Source organism: Hyla sarda, chromosome 4 (genome assembly GCF_029499605.1).
Source record: "Hyla sarda isolate aHylSar1 chromosome 4, aHylSar1.hap1, whole genome shotgun sequence".
In the NCBI taxonomy this organism is placed as follows: domain Eukaryota; kingdom Metazoa; phylum Chordata; class Amphibia; order Anura; family Hylidae; genus Hyla; species Hyla sarda.
The window spans coordinates 409,385,472-409,406,210 of NC_079192.1; the positions used below are offsets into that span (position 1 = coordinate 409,385,472).

Here is a 20,739-nt window from a genome sequence, read left to right on the forward strand (position 1 = left end):
GAATGTCTAATCTGTAATTTGATGCCTTTTGGAGATTTTGACATCTTTCCTTGGCTTCTTTATGCACATTAATACAAATTTTTACCTGGGGTGCCCAAACTTTTGATCCCCACTGTATGTTCGTGCCATACATATCGAAGTCATGTAGCAGAAACATAATGGAAAAAAATGGTAGACACATAGGGGCATGTAGGTGGAGATTTCTGTCTTGGTGCATGGTCAATGATTTTGCTTCTATGGCAAAATTTAAGGGGGTACTCCGCTGCTCAGAGTTTGAAACAAACTGTTTTGAGCGCTGGAGCCGGTGCCGGGAGCTCGCAATGTCATAGCTCCGCCCCCTCGTTGCGTCACTCCCCGCCCCCTGAATGCAAGTCTATGGGAGGGGGCATGGTGGCTTTCACACCCCCTCCCATAGACTTGCATTGAGGGGGCGGGGCTATGACATCACAAGCTCCTGGCGCCAATGTTCGGAACAGTCTGTTCCAAGCGCTGAGAAGCGGAGTACCCCTTTAATGTTTGTGGATGTACCCTGCAGTATACCTATGGATTTGTAATATTAAAGGGGTTGTCCAGTGAAAATAACTTATTCCCTATCCACAGGATAGGGGAAAAGTATCTGATCACTGGGGTCCATCTGCTGGGACCCCCCCATGATCTCCAGAATGGCGCACCAAAGAGAGCAGGTGCTGTAGACGGCACACACTCCATTCATTTGTAAGGAAGCGCCAGAGACGCATGAGTACTTGGGTATCTTTGGTGCTCCCATACAAATTAATGGAGCACAGGCTCTCTCTCTAAAAGCTAGGGTGCCATTCCAGAGATCATGGGGGGGGGGGGGGGGGGTACCAGCAGTTGTTTAAACAAATGTTGTTCACTGTTTAAAAAAATGTTGGTAATTACGATAGCGATAATTCCAAATGACTGCAAAGCAAAAAGATAATTTTTTTTTATTGTGTGTGAATGTGTCCTAAAGATGTGTTCAGTGATGCATGATCATTTATAAAGTAGCTAAGAGACCCTAAGAAAAACTAAAGCCTGACACATGTATGGGTGAGACAGTAAAAAAGAAACATACAAGAGTGAATGGAAGTAAATTATACAATGCAGATTGATATAAACTTCATAATATTAAGAAATTTGAGGGACCGCTATGGGTACAATCACTGATGCCATTACAGGTTCTCAGCCCTTAGGAGACTGAGGTAAATGAAATGTAAAAGGAAATTATAAAGAACTCAGGGACTTCAGCTGACTTGCCGTACTCAAGATAAGTTGCTACTTTGCTACATATTTATTGCAATACAAAGGAATGTTGTACATTAAGCACATGGGGAATCTACAGCAAAATCTACATGTAACACATAGAGGTATTGCTGCTGATCTATTGCAGATCAAATATTTCACAGCATCTCAATCCAGCTCCGAATTTCTCACACCATGTGCTCCATAATTTTCTTAATATTCATCATGAAAGGGAAAGTCAGGGTGTTCTCTCCAGCTGAAATACAAAAATTAACACAAATGAATATAAAAATAAAATTTTATTTAACAAGAAAAATAAGAAATAAATATTAGGTTGCAAGAAAAAGTAAGTTGTAGTGTCCGAGAACCAGTGTTGCCACCTCTGTCCATGTCAAGAACTAACAGGAGAGGTTTCTTATGGGGACTTATTACTGCTCTGGACAGTTACTAACATTGACAGAGGTGGCAGCAGAGAGCTTTCTGTCTAACTGGAAGGACTACATGACTTCCTCCAGGTCATACAGCAGCTGAAACATACTGGAAGGGTTGAGACTTTTGAATAAAAGTCATTTATAATCTGTATTACTTTCTGTCACCAGTTGATTTGAAAACATTCAAGTAAACTTCCATAGTGCAATAAGAAAATGTAAGTGAACCTTTATGTTAATAACATATTCAAGAGCTAATTGGAAAAAGGTGTTTCAATTAAGGAGGTGAGACGGGAAATGTGTCAGAGGTAAAGGTAGAATCATTTTTTTTTCTGTTTTAGGAAACTGTCTGCAACTTTAACAACTGTTTCACCGGAACTAGGAAGAACTTTCTCATAATAAAAAGAGCAAAAAGTCTGGAAGCAAAAAAGAAAACAATTACAGTAACTAGAGATGAGCTAATGTATTCTGATAGACTCAAATTCCGCTCCGAATTTCCTCCCAAAATTTGGATTCATACACTGTATGCCTTGCTGATAAGTGTGCAATACAGGAGAAGGGACACCTGTCTTTTGACAGGAGTCCCTGCTCCTTTATGTACACCTGAACAGAAAGAGGGGAGCTTCCAGTTAAAATCCCAATCTCTAAACCCTGCACCCTACTTACTGATAGAGGCGCATATGTGGTGATGCCCATGATGCAGGGACGGACAGCGCGCATGCACCTTTATAAGTAATCAAGGCGCAGGGTGAAATTGTCCAAACTTACCTCAGCATTGCACAAAGCTTATTTGTAGTTACAGCAAATGTATGGCAGAAGGGAAAATACAGGTTGTTAAATACATGAGTTCACTAACTTTTTCTCCCTGCACTGTGGATGTTTACTCAACATTGTCTATAAAAGGCATGAAAAGTTTTACAGTTTGTGTGTTATTGTCACGATGCCGGCTGGCAGGTAGTGGACCCTCTGTGCCAGAGAGGGATTGGCGTGGACCGTGCTAGTGGACCGGTTCTAAGCCACTACTGGTTTTCACCAGAGCCCGCCGCAAAGCGGGATGGTCTTGCTGCGGCGGTAGTGACCAGGTCGTATCCACTAGCAACGGCTCACCTCTCTGGCTGCTGAAGATAGGCGCGGTACAAGGGAGTAGGCAGAAGCAAGGTCGGACGTAGCAGAAGGTCGGGGCAGGCAGCAAGGATCGTAGTCAGGGGCAACGGCAGCAGGTCTGGAAACACAGGCAAGGAACACACAAGGAACGCTTTCACTGGCACTAAGGCAACAAGATCCGGCAAGGGAGTGCAAGGGAAGTGAGGTAATATAGGGAAGTGCACAGGTGAAAACCCTAATTGGAACCACTGCGCCAATCAGCGGCGCAGTGGCCCTTTAAATCGCAGAGACCCGGCGCGCGCGCGCCCTAGGGAGCGGGGCCGCGCGCGCCGGGACAGAACAGACGGGGAGCGAGTCAGGTAGGGGAGCCGGGGTGCGCATCGCGAGCGGGCGCTACCCGCATCGCGAATCGCATCCCGGCTGGCAGCAGGATCGCAGCGCCCCGGGTCAGAGGACGTGACCGGAGCGCTGCAGCGGAGGGAGTGAAGCGAGCGCTCCGGGGAGGAGCGGGGACCCGGAGCGCTCGGCGTAACAGTACCCCCCCCCTTGGGTCTCCCCCTCTTCTTGGAGCCTGAGAACCTGAGGAGCAGACTTTTGTCAAGGATGTTGTCCTCAGGTTCCCAGGATCTCTCTTCAGGACCACAACCCTCCCAGTCTACTAAAAAAAAATTTTTCCCTCTGACCTTTTTGGCAGCCAAAATTTCCTTGACCGAGAAGACGTCCGAGGAGCCGGAAACAGGAGTGGGAGGAACAGATTTGGGAGAAAAACGGTTGAGGATGAGTGGTTTGAGAAGAGAGACGTGAAAGGCATTAGGGATACGAAGAGAAGGAGGAAGAAGAAGTTTATAAGAGACAGGATTAATTTGACACAAAATTTTGAAAGGACCAAGATAGCGTGGTCCCAACTTGTAGCTAGGGACACGGAAGCGGACATATTTAGCGGAGAGCCATACCTTGTCTCCAGGGGAAAAAACGGGGGGAGCTCTTCTTTTCTTATCCGCGAACCTCTTCATGCGTGAAGAAGCCTGTAAGAGAGAATTTTGGGTCTCTCTCCATATAATGGAAAGGTCACGAGAAATTTCATCCACAGCGGGCAGACCAGAGGGCAAGGGGGTAGGGAGGGGGGGAAGAGGGTGACGGCCGTACACCACGAAAAATGGGGATTTGGAGGAAGATTCAGAGACCCTGAAGTTATACGAAAATTCGGCCCATGGAAGGAGATCTGCCCAGTCATCCTGGCGGGAGGAAACAAAATGTCGCAAATAATCACCCAGGATCTGGTTAATTCTTTCTACTTGTCCATTGGACTGGGGATGATATGCAGAGGAAAAATTTAATTTAATCTTGAGTTGTTTACAGAGAGCCCTCCAGAATTTAGACACGAATTGGACCCCTCTATCCGAGACAATCTGCGTAGGCAACCCGTGAAGACGAAAAATGTGTACAAAAAATTGTTTAGCCAACTGAGGCGCAGAAGGAAGACCAGGAAGAGGGATGAAATGTGCCATTTTGGAGAATCGATCAACGACCACCCAAATAACGGTGTTGCCACGGGAAGGGGGTAAATCAGTAATAAAATCCATACCAATCAGAGACCAAGGCTGTTCGGGGACAGGCAGAGGATGAAGAAAACCAGCGGGCTTCTGGCGAGGAGTCTTATCCCGGGCACAGATAGTGCAGGCTCGCACAAAGTCCCCAACATCCGTCTCCAGAGTCGGCCACCAATAGAAGCGGGAGATGAGTTGCACAGATTTCTTGATGCCCGCATGACCTGCGAGATGGGAGGAGTGACCCCATTTGAGGATTCCGAGGCGTTGGCGTGGAGAAACAAAGGTCTTTCCTGGAGGAGTCTGCCTGATGGAGGCAGGAGAAGTGGAGATCAGGCAGTCAGGTGGAATGATGTGTTGCGGAGGGAGATCAACTTCTGAGGCATCCGAGGAACGAGAGAGAGCATCGGCCCTAATGTTCTTATCGGCAGGACGAAAGTGAATCTCAAAATTAAATCGGGCAAAGAACAGAGACCACCGGGCCTGGCGAGGATTCAGCCGTTGGGCCGACTGAAGGTAGGAGAGGTTCTTGTGGTCGGTGTAGATAATAACAGGAAATCTTGATCCCTCCAGCAGATGCCTCCATTCCTCAAGTGCTAATTTAATGGCTAGAAGCTCTCGATCCCCGATGGAGTAGTTCCTCTCCGCTGGAGAGAAGGTCCTAGAGAAAAAACCACAAGTGACAGCATGCCCGGAAGGATTTTTTTGTAGAAGAACAGCTCCAGCTCCTACTGAGGAGGCATCAACCTCCAATAGGAAGGGTTTGGAAGGGTCAGGTCTGGAGAGCACGGGAGCCGAAGAAAAGGCAGACTTGAGTCGTTTAAAGGAGTCTTCTGCTTGAGGAGGCCAGGACTTGGGATCAGCATTTTTCTTGGTTAAAGCCACGATAGGAGCCACAATGGTAGAAAAATGTGGAATAAATTGCCTGTAATAATTGGCGAACCCCAAAAAGCGTTGGATAGCACGGAGTCCGGAGGGGCGTGGCCAATTTAAGACGGCAGAGAGTTTGTCTGGATCCATCTGTAGTCCCTGGCCAGAGACCAAATATCCTAGAAAAGGAAGAGATTGGCATTCAAACAGACATTTCTCAATTTTGGCATAGAGTTGGTTGTCACGAAGTCTCTGAAGAACCATACGGACATGCTGGCGGTGTTCTTCTAGATTGGCAGAAAAAATTAGGATATCGTCCAGATATACCACAACACAGGAGTATAACAGATCACGAAAAATTTCATTGACAAAGTCTTGGAAGACGGCAGGGGCATTGCACAGTCCAAAGGGCATGACCAGATACTCAAAGTGTCCATCTCTGGTGTTAAATGCCGTTTTCCACTCGTCCCCCTCTCTGATGCGGATGAGGTTATAGGCGCCTCTTAAGTCCAATTTAGTGAAGATGTGGGCACCTTGGAGGCGATCAAAGAGTTCAGAGATGAGGGGTAAGGGGTAGCGGTTCTTAACCGTGATTTTATTAAGACCGCGGTAGTCAATGCAAGGACGTAGGGAGCCATCTTTTTTGGACACAAAGAAAAATCCGGCTCCGGCAGGAGAGGAGGATTTACGGATAAAGCCCTTTTTTAGATTCTCCTGGACGTATTCGGACATGGCAAGAGTCTCTGGGGCAGAGAGAGGATAAATTCTGCCCCGGGGTGGAGTAGTACCCGGGAGGAGGTCGATAGGGCAATCATAAGGCCTGTGAGGAGGTAGAGTCTCAGCTTGTTTTTTGCAGAAAACATCCGCGAAGTCCATATAGGCCTTAGGGAGACCGGTTACTGGAGGAACCACAGAGTTACGGCAAGGGTTACTGGGAACCGGTTTTAGACAGTTCTTGGAACAAGAGGACCCCCAACTCTTGATCTCCCCAGTGGACCAATCCAGGGTTGGGGAATGAAGTTGAAGCCAGGGAAGTCCAAGGAGAATCTCCGAGGTGCAATTGGGGAGGACCAAAAGTTCAATCCTCTCATGATGAGATCCGATGCTCATAAGAAGGGGCTCCGTGCGGAAACGTATGGTACAGTCCAATCTTTCATTATTTACACAATTGATGTAGAGGGGTCTGGCGAGACTGGTCACTGGGATGTTGAACCTGTTGACGAGAGAGGCCAAAATAAAATTTCCTGCAGATCCAGAGTCCAAGAAGGCCACTGTAGAGAAGGAGAAGGCAGAGGCAGACATCCGCACAGGCACAGTAAGACGTGGAGAAGCAGAGTAGACATCAAGGACTGTCTCACCTTTGTGCGGAGTCAGCGTACGTCTTTCCAGGCGGGGAGGACGGATAGGACAATCCCTCAGGAAGTGTTCGGTACTAGCACAGTACAGGCAGAGGTTCTCCATACGGCGTCGTGTCCTCTCTTGAGGTGTCAGGCGAGACCGGTCGACCTGCATAGCCTCCACGGCGGGAGGCACAGGAACAGATTGCAGGGGACCAGAGGAGAGAGGAGCCGAGGAGACGAAACGCCTCGTGCGAACAGAGTCCATATCTTGGCGGAGTTCCTGACGCCTTTCAGAAAAACGCATGTCAATGCGAGTGGCTAGGTGAATAAGTTCATGTAGATTAGCAGGAATTTCTCGTGCGGCCAGAACATCTTTAATGTTGCTGGATAGGCCTTTTTTGAAGGTCGCGCAGAGGGCCTCATTATTCCAGGACAATTCTGAAGCAAGTGTACGGAATTGTACGGCATACTCGCCAACGGAAGAATTACCCTGGACCAGGTTCAACAGGGCAGTCTCAGCAGAAGAGGCTCGGGCAGGTTCCTCAAAGACACTTCGGATTTCCGAGAAGAAGGAGTGTACAGAGGCAGTGACGGGGTCATTGCGGTCCCAGAGCGGTGTGGCCCATGACAGGGCTTTTCCGGACAGAAGACTGACTACGAAAGCCACCTTAGACCTTTCAGTGGGAAACAGGTCCGACATCATCTCCAGATGCAGGGAACATTGGGAAAGAAAGCCACGGCAAAACTTAGAGTCCCCATCAAATTTATCCGGCAAGGATAAGCGTATCCCAGGAGCGGCCACTCGCTGCGGAGGAGGTGCAGGAGCTGGCGGAGGAGATGACTGCTGAAGCTGTGGTAGCAACTGTTGTAGCATAACGGTCAGTTGAGACAGCTGTTGGCCTTGTTGCGCTATCTGTTGTGACTGCTGGGCGACCACCGTGGTGAGGTCAGCGACAACTGGCAGAGGAACTTCAGCGGGATCCATGGCCGGATCTACTGTCACGATGCCGGCTGGCAGGTAGTGGACCCTCTGTGCCAGAGAGGGATTGGCGTGGACCGTGCTAGTGGACCGGTTCTAAGCCACTACTGGTTTTCACCAGAGCCCGCCGCAAAGCGGGATGGTCTTGCTGCGGCGGTAGTGACCAGGTCGTATCCACTAGCAACGGCTCACCTCTCTGGCTGCTGAAGATAGGCGCGGTACAAGGGAGTAGGCAGAAGCAAGGTCGGACGTAGCAGAAGGTCGGGGCAGGCAGCAAGGATCGTAGTCAGGGGCAACGGCAGCAGGTCTGGAAACACAGGCAAGGAACACACAAGGAACGCTTTCACTGGCACTAAGGCAACAAGATCCGGCAAGGGAGTGCAAGGGAAGTGAGGTAATATAGGGAAGTGCACAGGTGAAAACCCTAATTGGAACCACTGCGCCAATCAGCGGCGCAGTGGCCCTTTAAATCGCAGAGACCCGGCGCGCGCGCGCCCTAGGGAGCAGGGCCGCGCGCGCCGGGACAGAACAGACGGGGAGCGAGTCAGGTAGGGGAGCCGGGGTGCGCATCGCGAGCGGGCGCTACCCGCATCGCGAATCGCATCCCGGCTGGCAGCAGGATCGCAGCGCCCCGGGTCAGAGGACGTGACCGGAGCGCTGCAGCGGAGGGAGTGAAGCGAGCGCTCCGGGGAGGAGCGGGGACCCGGAGCGCTCGGCGTAACAGTTATTAGTTTCAAAATGCTTTGTATGCCAGTATTTGGGATAACAACCAAATCACATTTTATTAGTAATTAGAGGAAAAATCTATGTAATTCTAATGGGTGCACTTACTTTTTCTTGCATGCACACCACGTTTTCAGGCTACAGCTGCTGGATCTGGCTGAGGGAGGGGAAAATCGTGCACTCCCGTACCCCAGCCGGACCGGCGCTGAAATCCATTGACTTTAATGAGCCGACCGGAGTCACTGTTTGACTGGAGTCAAACGGTGACTCCGGTCGTCTCATTAAAGTCAATGGATTTCCGCGCCGGTCCGGGGGGTACATGAGCGCACGCTTTTCCCCTCCCCCAGTCGTAGCCTGAAAACTTGGTGTGCGTGCACCCTAAGATAAATCTTTTTTTTAACTAAAATCATGAAAAGTTGATTGTCCTCACAAATCAAAATTCGAGTAACGCATGTTTCTATCGACTCCATCAAGAGTTTTCATGTCGTCCTCTTTTAATTGAAAGTCAAAAATCTGTAGAAGAAAAGTCACAAGCGGTTAAATTCCTCCAAAAATTTCTCTCTTATTTTTTTTTTTTCCTTAAATTTTTTATTTTCATATGCAAAATATACCCAAAAATAGTCTAACAACATGAATCATAAAAGGTTCGCCCTAATACATACACCGAGGGCACTGGTCACATTCCTTATACCCAAACGATTTTAATTGTTAAGGAGAACTATAAATCCTATATATAATTTTCATCTGAATTAGCTGGTAATTACCATTCACTGAGATGTTCCTAACATTCTTTAGAGTATCTCGCCATTGGGTCTCACTAATATCCCCAACTTCTTCTGACCATTGATTCCTAAGCTTCCTATTATGTGTTGCTGAGACTTCCCTAGTAATAGATCTATGGATATTTACCGTCATTTTTCTCCCCTCTACCCCATTGTGAATCATATCAATTAAATAGTTATCTTGAACCCTTCCTTATTCTCAGTGCAATTAAACGCGTGTAAGGTTTGATTTTACCTAAACAAGTGCCTTTTATTTATTCCATACAAATTCTGCAAAGCCTCAAAACTAAGGAGATTTCCTTCCTCCACTATTTGTGATATATATTTAATCCCATACCTAATCCACCAGGTCACAGCCGGAATTGTCAAAAACTCCATAAACCTCATATTGTGCCATATTGGGGTGAAAAAAGTGCTACCCTGAAATGTAACCCCTTAAGGACCACAGGTTTTTCAGTTTTTGCATTTTTGTTTTTTCCTCTTAACTTTTTAAAAACCATAACGCTTTCAATTTTGCACCTAAAAACCATATGATGGCTTATTTTTTGCACCACCAATTCTACTTTGCAGTGGCATCAGTCTTTTAACCCAAAAATCTACGGTGAAACGGGAAAAAAATCATTGTGCGACGAAATTGAAGAAAAAACAACATTTTGTAAATTTTGGGGGCTTCCGTTTCTACGCAGTACATTTTTTGGTAAAAATGACACCTTCTTTTTATTCTGTAGATCCATACGATTAAAATGATACCCTACTTATATAGGTTTGATTTTGTCGTACTTCTGGAAAAAATCATAACTACATGCAGGAAAATTTATACGTTTAAAATTGTCATCTTCTGACCCCTATAACTTCTTTATTTTTCCGTGTATGGGGCGGTATGAGGGCTCATTTTTTGCACCGTGATCTGAAGTTTTTATCAGTACCATTTTTGTATTGATCTGACTTTTTGATCCCTTTTTATTCATTTTTTCATGATATAAAAAGTGACCAAGAATACGCAATTTTTTTTTTTTTTTTATAGTTCGGACATTTCCGCACGCAGCGATACCACATATGTTTATATTTATTTTTATTTACATGTTTTTCTTTAAATGGGAAAAGGGGGGTGATTTGGACTTTTATTAGGGAAAGGGTTAAATCACATTTATAAAAAAAAATGTACACTTTTTTTTGCAATGTTATAGCCTCCATAGTGGGCTATAACATTGCATACACTGCATACACATTGCATGCACTGTTCACTGCAAGGCCATAGCTTTGCATTGATCAGTGTTATCGGCGGTCGATTGCTGAATCGTCGATTGGACGCGCCGGAGGAAGGCGAGAGACCCTCCGCTCGCGTCCTAGCTGATCGGGACACCGCACTTTCACTGCAGTGGTCCCGATCAGCCTCACTGAGCAGCCGGGAAGGTTTTACTTTGATTTTAGAAGCGCCTTTCAACTTTGAACGCTGCGTCTAAAGGGTTAATAGCGTGCAGCACCACGATCGCTGGCGCGCGCTATTAGCCCCAGGTCCCGGCTTCAGTTACATGCCAGGACCGACCTGATATGACGCGTGGTCACCACGAGGGAGCCGGCCACGGACATAAATATACGTCCGTGGATTGTTGCTCCCCATGTACATAACCTTACATTTATCAGTGTTACCTCATCTGCCACTTCCCAGCACAAACCTCCAGTCTATCTAGATCCATGTATAACTGTGCACTGTACTCTATTGTGTTATCTACTATACACTGTGCACTGTCCTCTATTGTGTTATCTACTATGCACAGTGTACTGCCCTCTATTGTGTCATCTACTATACATAGTGCACTGTCTTCTATTGTGTTATCTACAATACACAGTGCACTGTCCTCTATTGTGTCATCTACTATACACTGTGCACTGTCCTCTATAGTGTTATCTGCTATACACAGTGTACTATCCTCTATAGTGTTATCTGCTATACACAGTGCACTAACCTCTATAGTGTTATCAGCTATACACAGTGCACTATCCTCTATAGTGTTATTTGCTATATAAAGTGCCCTGTCCTCTATAGTGTTAGCTACTATACACACTGTCCTATCCTCTATAGTGTCATCTACTCTACACAGTGCACTGCCCTCTATTGTGTTATCTACTATACACAGTGCCCTGTCCTCTATAGTGTTATCTACTATACACACTGTCCTATCCTCTATAGTGTCATCTACTATACAGAGTTTACTGTCCTCTATTGTGTTATCTACCATACACTGTAAACTGTCCTCTATTGTGTTATCTACTTTACACTGTGCACTGTCCTCTATTGTGTTATCTGTTATACACAGTGCACTGTCCTCTATCTTATTGTTAACCACTTAACAGAGTTAGTATCATCTGCAAAGATTGCTACTTTACTATAAAATCCCTCAACAAGGTCATTAATGAATATATTAAATAGAATAGGACCCAAGACTGACCCCTGTGGTCCCCACTAGTAACAGTCACCCAATTAGAATAATTGCCATTAATAACCACCATCTGTTTAGAAATGTGATGCCCCCCTAGTGGCCCATAATAAGGTCTTCTTATTGAAATCCCCGTTTATTTGAGACTCCTCCCTCTGACCAATCGCCGTCAGTCGTCAGCCGCAACTCCCTCATCCGAAAGTCCCTCATCCAAAACGCCGTCATGCCTCAGAAGATTCTCCCTCAGACGCAACCCGACATTGAATAGCATGTACAGCAGAACCCGTATAGCAGAAAGCCAACACTGACTCGGCTCTGCTACACGGCAGGAAGGTTTTTCGTCTGAGGAATGACAGAGTTTTGGACGAGAGACTTTAGGATGACAAAGGAGGGAGGAGGGAGTTGTGGCTGACGCCTGACGGAGATTGTTCCGAAGAAAGAGGTGGGACGCTGTTTTGCCTGACGGAAGACGGAGATATGGCTGACGATGTCCTAAAATGGACACCATATAATCTACAAAGTGTATTTTTTTTATTTTTTTTACCTGGAAGTTCTGTTTGATCCTTTCAGGGGTGAAACTTTTTGCAAGGGGGACAACTCCCCTCTGTAACAGATATCGCATGGCCACCTGGGCCGGGGAGCGGTTCACCTTCTTAGAGATTGTATTTAATACGGGGTCTTCAAGCACTTTAGGGGAATTCTGGTCAATCCTGCAGACAGCAAGCAAAAATGTTCAGTATTTATATCAGTATTAAAGTGATTATATTCTTATATATAGGAGCAGTATTATAGTAGTTATATTCTTGTATATATAGGAGCAGTATTATAGTAGTTATATTCTTGTATATAGGAGCAGTATTATAGTAGTTATATTCTTGTATATAGGAGTAGTATTATAGTAGTTATATTCTTGTATATAGGAGCAGTATTATAGTAGTTATATTCTTGTATATAGGAGCAGTATTATAGTAGTTATATTCTTGTATATAGGGGCAGTATTATAGTAGTTATATTCTTGTATATAGGAGCAGTATTATAGTAGTTATATTCTTGTATATAGGAGCAGTATTATAGTAGTTATATTCTTGTATATATAGGAGCAGTATTATAGTAGTTATATTCTTGTATATAGGAGCAGTATTATAGTAGTTATATTCTTGTATATAGGAGCAGAATTATAGTAGTTATATTCTTGTATATAGGAGCAGTATTATAGTAGTTATATTCTTGTATATAGGAGGCAATTTTTATTGTGAAAACAAACAAAATTACAATTAACATAAATTCTTACAATGCAAAACAAAGATAACAAGCATTGTACACACAATGACTACTCAACTAGAGTATGTACAGAGTAATATTAAACTTAGAAAGTCCACATTTGAAGGAAAAGGAAAAACACAAAAAAATTTAATAAATCATCCGTGTTAAACCAAAGAGACATTCCTCCATAATTTCCCATTATTTTGGTTCCTCCGTATCTCTAATGACTTTACCCACTGGAGCTCAGACATTATCTGGCTTACTGCTGTGATGTGATGGAATGGCTCATTGTGTATGGACACTCTAGTTCTCATGTGCCAATGGTAATATTTAATGATTGTTATAATTATGTACATTGTCCCCCTGTCTACAGTCCTGTTACTGGATGGTACAGCATAGATGATGTCAGGATACGCCAGGTTCTGCAGTAATGGGATGTTTAGCTTACCGGACACTTCTTCCCATATCCTCCTCCCGGCCCTGCAGTCAGATATGAAATGCTCCATGGTCTCCTCCTGCTGACAACCCAGAGGACAGTTCCTATCAGAAACGCTTAGATACTTTAGATTACCCCTGACAAAGAGCCTCCCATGGAGCGACAGCCAAGCTATGTCAAAGAATTTTGCGGGGAGTCGTTTCCCATTGAGGAACTTTAGACTTTCTTGTAAAGTGCTGGTCACACAGTCCCTCAAGGCAAGTGGAGAACAGAAGAAAGCCCTACAAACCCTTACGTATAGATCCTTCCTTGGCTTACTCTCTATATAGGACTTCTCATTGCGCCATCTCTTCAGACATCTGAGCCCGTATTCCAGGTACGGGGGGAGGTAGTCACGCGTCCATCTCCCCCTCTTGAGACTGCCGCCCCGCACCCAAGACTCTGCAAAAGGCAATATCCAGTCCCTGATACTATTCGCCCACAGGGAGCTGTTGTTTGAGTCCAGGCAACCAAAATTAACTTTTAGAAACATGGAGTCAAAGAACACCCTTGGATTCAGCATATCCAACCCACCCTCTCTCCTCTGTAGGTAGGTGACCCCTCTATTTATCAGGTTCAACCTGTTCCCCCAGAACATTTGGAAGAACAGGCTAAAGAGCCGAGCAGAGAAAGATTCTGGCAAAGGAAAAACAACAGAGACATACAAGAAGACGGGGACCAGGTAAGTCTTCAACATTTTAACCCTTTCTCTATAGGTCAGCCTCCAGTTCTTCCATCGCTGAACCTTTGCATTTCCGATTTCCAACTTCTCTTCCCAATTTAGTTTGGCGTTATCGTCCCTCCCGAATTTGACCCCTAGGATTTTAATATAGGAGGAGGCTCTCACAAATTGGGTCAGATCAAAATCTGGATCAGTATCTGATACCCAGAGAGCTTGACTCTTCTCAAGGTTGACCAGAGACCCTGAGGCCTCCGAGTAACTTTTGATGGCCGCAGACAACATCTCCACCTCACGAGGCTCAGATATCACTACGGTCACATCATCCGCGTAGGCAACAACACTCAGGGGTAGGCAGTGGGGGACCGGCACCCCCTGAAAACCACACTCCTGCAGTGACCTCAGAAACGGGTCTAAGGCAAATACATACAGCAGCGGACTCAGTGGGCAACCTTGTCTCACCCCCGCCTCAACCCTGAACGTGTCACCCTGCCAACCATTGATCAGAGGAAAGCTCTCGGCCTCACAATACAAAGTCTTCAGCCAATCGATGAATTGTCCCGGAATACCGTACTTTGACAAAGTGGCCCATAGATACTCGTGATCTACTCTGTCAAAGGCTTTAGCCTGGTCAAGACTCACAACATATCTCCCACACCTCAGAGCTTTACATCTCTCGAACATCTCCCTTATGGAGATCACTGCCCCAGAGATGTTCCGCCCTTTTACTGTGCCATACTGACAGCCTGCCAACAGTGCCGGGGACAGACAAACTAACCTAGAAAACAGGATTTTTGCCAGAATCTTCCTGTCGACATTCAAGAGGGCAATTGGCCTCCAGTTCTTGATGTCACTCGGCTCTTTACCTTTAGACAGCAGAATCAGCGAGGACACTCTCATGGATGGAGGCATCAGGTGACTTTCTAGACAATTTGTATAAACATCCACGAGGATTGGAGCCAAGAGGTCTCTGAATGTCTTATAGAATTCTGCTGTTATCCCATCTGGACCTGGTGCCTTCTTCAGATGTAACTTATCAATGGCCTCTTTGACCTCTGCCACCGTCAATTCTGCTGTCAAAGGAGAAAAGTCCAAATCATTAGTATCAGGGAGCGGAGTTGTCTCCAAGAATTGGGTCATCTTGTCTCTATCCAAAACCTTCCTCTGAAACAAGTCAGCATAGTACGATCTCACCACCCCCAGGATACCCTCCCGAGATTCCTGCAAAACACCCTGGGAGTCAGTGAGACCGGTGACAGATTTATTTGCCACCCGCTCCCGGCAATTCTCAAAGGGATCAGGAGACCCTAAGGACCCATAATCCCGTTCAAGAACCAGGGAGGTATACCTGCTGTACTGATACTGCCTTATCTCAGATTTCAGCCGGTCTATCCTTTGTTGGTCCCCACCCGCCGAATACAGTGACTCCAATTCTTTGCGCAGCTTGAGATACTGGCCATACTTACTCCTCCCCTTTATAACTGACAGTCTCTTTAAGAGGGTTCTGATCTCATCCTTGACATCCTCCCACCAGGCAGCCATATCATCATAGAAGTCCACCCTCTCTAGCTGACTCTGTATAAGAGAGTGAACCTGTCTCTGCACAGAAGGATCCTCTAATAGACTGGAATTCAGTCTCCACAACCCTCTACCTGTCTCAGGACCCTGTGTGACACCCAGACAAAAATATAAGGCCAGATGGTCAGAATAAGGGACGATCTTCTCATCCTTCTCACCAATGGTCTCTGTGGGACTAACCAAAGCTAAATCTATACGACTACTTCTTCCACCACAGAAATAGGTAAATTTTGGTTTCCGACCACCCTGCACAAACACATCTGACAACCCGGCCTGTAGAATGATGTTGTTTAAGACCTTGGAGTCTCGGGTTAGAGGTCTATTAGAGGATCTGTCACTAGTTGTTCTGGAGGCATTAAAATCTCCGGCCAAGATGACAGGGACAGACGTGAAGAGATATGGCTTCACTTCATTATAAAGGTTAACCCTTTCAGTCACTGTCTGTGAACCATAGATATTAATGAGTCGGAGCCTTCTACCCCGAATAGTAACTTCTAGCATTAGGCACCTTCCCATCAATACCTCTGTCAGCCTATGTACAGTTACATCATTGGTGGTAAACAGGATAGAGACCCCGGCACTTGGTTCCACAGCCAGTGACCAAAAGGATGGACCAGACCGCCATTCACGCTCTGCTTCACGTAACAGTCCTTGAGTATTTAAACGTGTCTCCTGTAAGAAGAAGATGTCAGCATCAATAGACTTTAGATGGTCATAAACCGCGTGTCTGGTCCTCCTCACTCTGACACTGTTCACATTACTGGAGAACACTTTAAGGGTAAAGTCAGCCATCATAACAACGGAAAGAAGAAAGTGCAGAGATGTCACCCCCATCATCACAGATCTGAGTCTGAGCCCTCCTGCTGACCACCTGTTTCCATGTCCGATTCGGACAGACGTTTTGCTCGTGGGGGTCTCTTTTTTGTGGGGGGATCACCCTCTTGGTCTTCATTAAATTCATCTATCACTCTCTTTAGCTCCCTCTCCATCTCTTCCTCAACGTCTGACTCTGATAGGACACTGTACCTATTTGTGATGGTCATGACACCTGACCCGGGGTCTACTTTCTTTTTGGAAGGTTTTTGGACAGTGGTCCATCCCTCCTCAGGCTTACGGCTGGTTTTGTCTTTCTTCCGTCTCTTCTGCGGATTTATTGATGCTGGGGCAGAAGAAGACATGGCCACAACCTGCTCAGTGACCTCCCTGTTCCCCTCAGTGGCTCCTGGCTGGGACTGGTCGGGCACTGTGTCACCAATATTGTCACCCATATTGTCACCCCTAGTGTCACCTATATTGTCACCCATATCGTCACCTCTAGTGTCACCCATGTTATGCTGAGGCTCAGGTTGTGTCACTGCTGACCCTGACACCAACGTCTCCTCCTCCAGGTCCTCTGCCCCCTCCAGCAGGTCCTCATCAGGGAAGTCCTTACAGATGTTATGCCAGGCGTCAGGACAGTCCCTATGGGAGTGACCGGTCTTACCACAGAGGTTGCAGCGGATATTCTGGCAGGTGGCGCTGACATGGCCGATCTCCCCACATAAATTACACTTCACCAGGGTGCACACACTCGCGATATGACCGGTCTTCCCACACTTGAAGCATTTTCTGGGCTGACCTGCATAGAAGCAAACCCCTTTCTCCCGGCCAATGAAGAAAGAATTGGGCAGATGTTGGGTTATGTTGTTTATCTGCCGTAACTTCACCAGGACCTTCCACCCGCCCGTCCATATGCCGTCCTCATCCCTGGTCTTAGTCAGGTCTGACATTAGGTCACAGTGTCTCTTTAACCATACAACAATATCCTGGGGGGGGACAGACTCGTTCCAGAATATAATGGTGACATTCGCTGTGTCCGGTCTGGAGATGGGGACAAAGCTGAACTTATTCCAGCCATCAGCATCTCTCACCCGGGTGACATGGGCCCAGAAGCGGTCCAGGTCAGACATGAGTTTGAAGCTGACGTCATAGCCCTGCCTGTCAGGAAGGTTTATCACTGCCAGGATGTTAGATGGCAGGAAGCCCATTTGGTGGCACAGAAGTTCACGGACCACAAACCTCCTGTCAGGCAGCTCCTCCTTGGCCCCTCTATGTCTGAACCTGACCACGTTCCTCCTCTTGAAAGCCTGACCCGTGTAGTTTACATTAGACATGAATGGTGACCCACGACTCCAGGCATTACCAGAGGAGGCGCCACTACTTCTACCCTCCTGCTGTACTTGGGGGCGCTGTGGTGGCTGCTGACCAGCCGTACTAGGGGGGTCTGATACTTGTGTGACTAAAGGGGGGAAGTGTTGTGCATCAGACTGTACAGCCCCCTCCCCACCATCAACCTCTATACTCTGGGGGTCACAAGCCTCTGAAGGCTGAACTAATGGTGGACCTGACCCCAGAGATGACCCCAGATCCCACACAGACTGTGAAGCGCCCCCCTCTGCAGACACATTATCAGATAAATCACATACAGTCATATCAGTGAAGTCACTGGCAGTATGATCCTGCACTACAGAGCCCAGCAAGCCCTGCAGAGCCATGTCCTGTGAACTCTCTGCTGCACTGCTGCCTTCAGGTAAGAGTCCACAGTCCTGCTGCTCTCTACTGCCCCCAGGGGCTTGTGGTGACTGCACAACGGTTACAGAGTTACCTTCTGGTAGAAGTCCATAGTCCTGCTTCACCGTGCTGACTGCTGGGACTTGTGGTACCTCTGGAGGAGTCTCTGCAGGTCTCTGATGTTGCTGGACGCTTGCTTCTGCTTGTCTGTACAAATTTCCTTTCTCAAAAGGGAAGCTGGCTGGTCTGAGGAGTGGTCTTGCACAGGACTGCTGGATGTCCTCTTGTCTTGTACAGGACTGCTGGGTGTCCCCTGGTGAGGCTGAAGACTTAGGTGCAGCAGTAGATGACTTTGGCGCTGGTCTTTCCTTATATCCCTCAAATCGCTGCTGATTTCTGAAGGTCTCAGCGACTGGTCCCATCTGGTCCAATACGTCCTCCATGTCCTGCACAGTGTCAGCGAGCTGCACAGCGAGGGAGCTCAGCTTCTTGTCATGTACAGCCTGGTTATTGGGGTTTGCTGCCTTTAGCTTGTATATACAGTCTATCTGTTTCTGCAGCTGTAACTTAGTCTTTTTTAAAGTCTCAAGTCTCTTTACCAGAGCTGGGATCTGCTCGGCCAGACATAGTTCAGGCGCCCGCTGAGTATTGGGGGGCCGCGCTAGTGGGGTACTCACAGGACTCTGCTTCTGAGGTGGGATCTGTCTCGGTGTTGCTGTGGTCACTGCTGCAGGGTCACAATCTCCAGACTGGGGACTGGGCCCCTGGTTCTTCTCAGTGACCGCACTTGTGGCCCCCTGAAGCCTTCCTGGTGTACTCCCTCTGGTCCCCTCTGGCGTGCTTGTCACTTTTGCGCTGCTCCCGTATCGTGTGCGGTCAGAAGGTATCAGTACAGGCTGCTGCAGATTCTCCTGCATGGTCTGCTTCTCCAGGGATGTTCTCCTCTGTCTGACTGCAGGAGGGGTGGATTGTACCTGCAGCCATTACCTTACTTGATGAAGTTTCTTTCCTCACTTCCACAGCTTTCTTCTCATCTGTGCTTCTTACTGCACCAGAACTGACAACATTCTGAACATTTCTCACATCCAGAGAAACTTTAGGATTTTCATCCATGGTTTGTGGTGTCTGGGGATTAATTCCCAGAATAGGCCGAGAAGCCTGGGCCTTGCTTGGGGAGCTTCCCCACCCAGGGTGGCCCCTCCCTGGGCTTTCTCCAGACATCAGGAGAGCTACACAGACACAACCTCTCAGCTAGGAGGCAGTATTATAGTAGTTATATTCTTGTATATAGGAGCAGTATTATAGTAGTTATATTCTTGTATATAGGAGGCAGTATTATAGTAGTTATATTCTTGTATATAGGAGCAGTATTATAGTAGTTATATTCTTGTATATAGGAACAGTATTATAGTAGTTATATTCTTGTATATAGGAGGCAGTATTATAGTAGTTATATTCTTGTATATAGGAGGCAGTATTATAGTAGTTATTCTTGTATATAGGAACAGTATTATAGTAGTTATATTCTTGTATATAGGAACAGTATTATAGTAGTTATATTCTTGTATATAGGAGCAGTATTATAGTAGTTATATTCTTGTATATAGGAGCAGTATTATAGTAGTTATATTCTTGTATATAGGAGCAGTATTATAGTAGTTATATTCTTGTATATAGGAGCAGTATTATAGTAGTTATATTCTTGTATATAGGAGGCAGTATTATAGTAGTTATATTCTTGTATATAGGAGGCAGTATTATAGTAGTTATATTCTTGTATATGGGAGGAGTATTATAGTAGTTATATTCTTGTATGTAGGAGCAGTATTATAGTGGTTATATTCTTGTATATAGGAGCAGTATTATAGTAGTTATATTCTTGTATATAGGAGCAGTATTATAGTAGTTATATTCTTGTATATAGGAGCAGTATTATAGTAGTTCTATTCTTGTATATAGGAGCAGTATTATAGTAGTTCTATTCTTGTATATAGGAGCAGTATTATAGTAGTTCTATTCTTGTATATAGGAGCAGTATTATAGTAGTTCTATTCTTGTATATAGGAGCAGTATTATAGTAGTTCTATTCTTGTATATAGGAGCAGTATTATAGTAGTTCTATTCTTGTATATAGGAGCAGTATTATAGTAGTTATATTCTTGTATATAGGAGCAGTATTATAGCAGTTATATTCTTGTATATAGGAGCAGTATTATAGTAGTTATACTCTTGTACATATGAGCAGTATTATAGTAGTTATATTCTTGTATATAGGAGCAGTATTATAGTAGTTATATTCTTGTATATAGGAGCAGTATTATAGTAGTTATATTCTTTTATATAGGAGGCAGTATTATAGTAGTTATATTCTTGTATATAGGAGCAGTATTATAGTAGTTATATTCTTGTATATAGGAGCAGTATTATAGTAGTTATATTCTTGTATATAGGAGACAGCATAATAGTAGTCATATTCTTGTATATAGGAGCAGTATTATAGTAGTTATATTCTTGTATATAGGGACAGTATTATAGTAGTTATATTCTTGTATATAGGTGGAAGTATTGTAGTAAGTTATATTTTTGTATATAGGAACAGTATTATAGTAGTTTTATTCTTGTATATAGGAGTCAGTATTATGGTAGTTAAATTCTTGTATATAGGAGCAGTATTATAGTAGTTATATTCTTGTACATAGGAGCAGTATTATAGTAGTTATATTCTTGTATATAGGAGCAGT

The 20,739-nt window shown here is 45.5% G+C and overlaps 1 protein-coding gene across 2 annotated transcripts in view; it reads right to left on the minus strand.

The window, feature by feature from the left end:
• Positions 1 to 1,268: 1,268 nt before the first annotated feature.
• The window catches only part of LOC130267638 (aldo-keto reductase family 1 member C1-like), a 73,686-nt gene continuing 54,215 nt past the window's right edge, over positions 1,269 to 20,739 (minus strand). For both annotated transcript variants that reach the window (XM_056517689.1, XM_056517690.1), the window contains exons 7-9: positions 11,998 to 12,163; positions 8,664 to 8,746; positions 1,269 to 1,498 (exon numbers count right to left, since the gene is read on the minus strand). In XM_056517689.1, the coding sequence (XP_056373664.1) occupies positions 1,456 to 1,498; positions 8,664 to 8,746; positions 11,998 to 12,163 (292 nt within the window). In that variant the 3' untranslated portion in view covers positions 1,269 to 1,455. The remainder of the gene's footprint in view (positions 1,499 to 8,663; positions 8,747 to 11,997; positions 12,164 to 20,739) is intronic.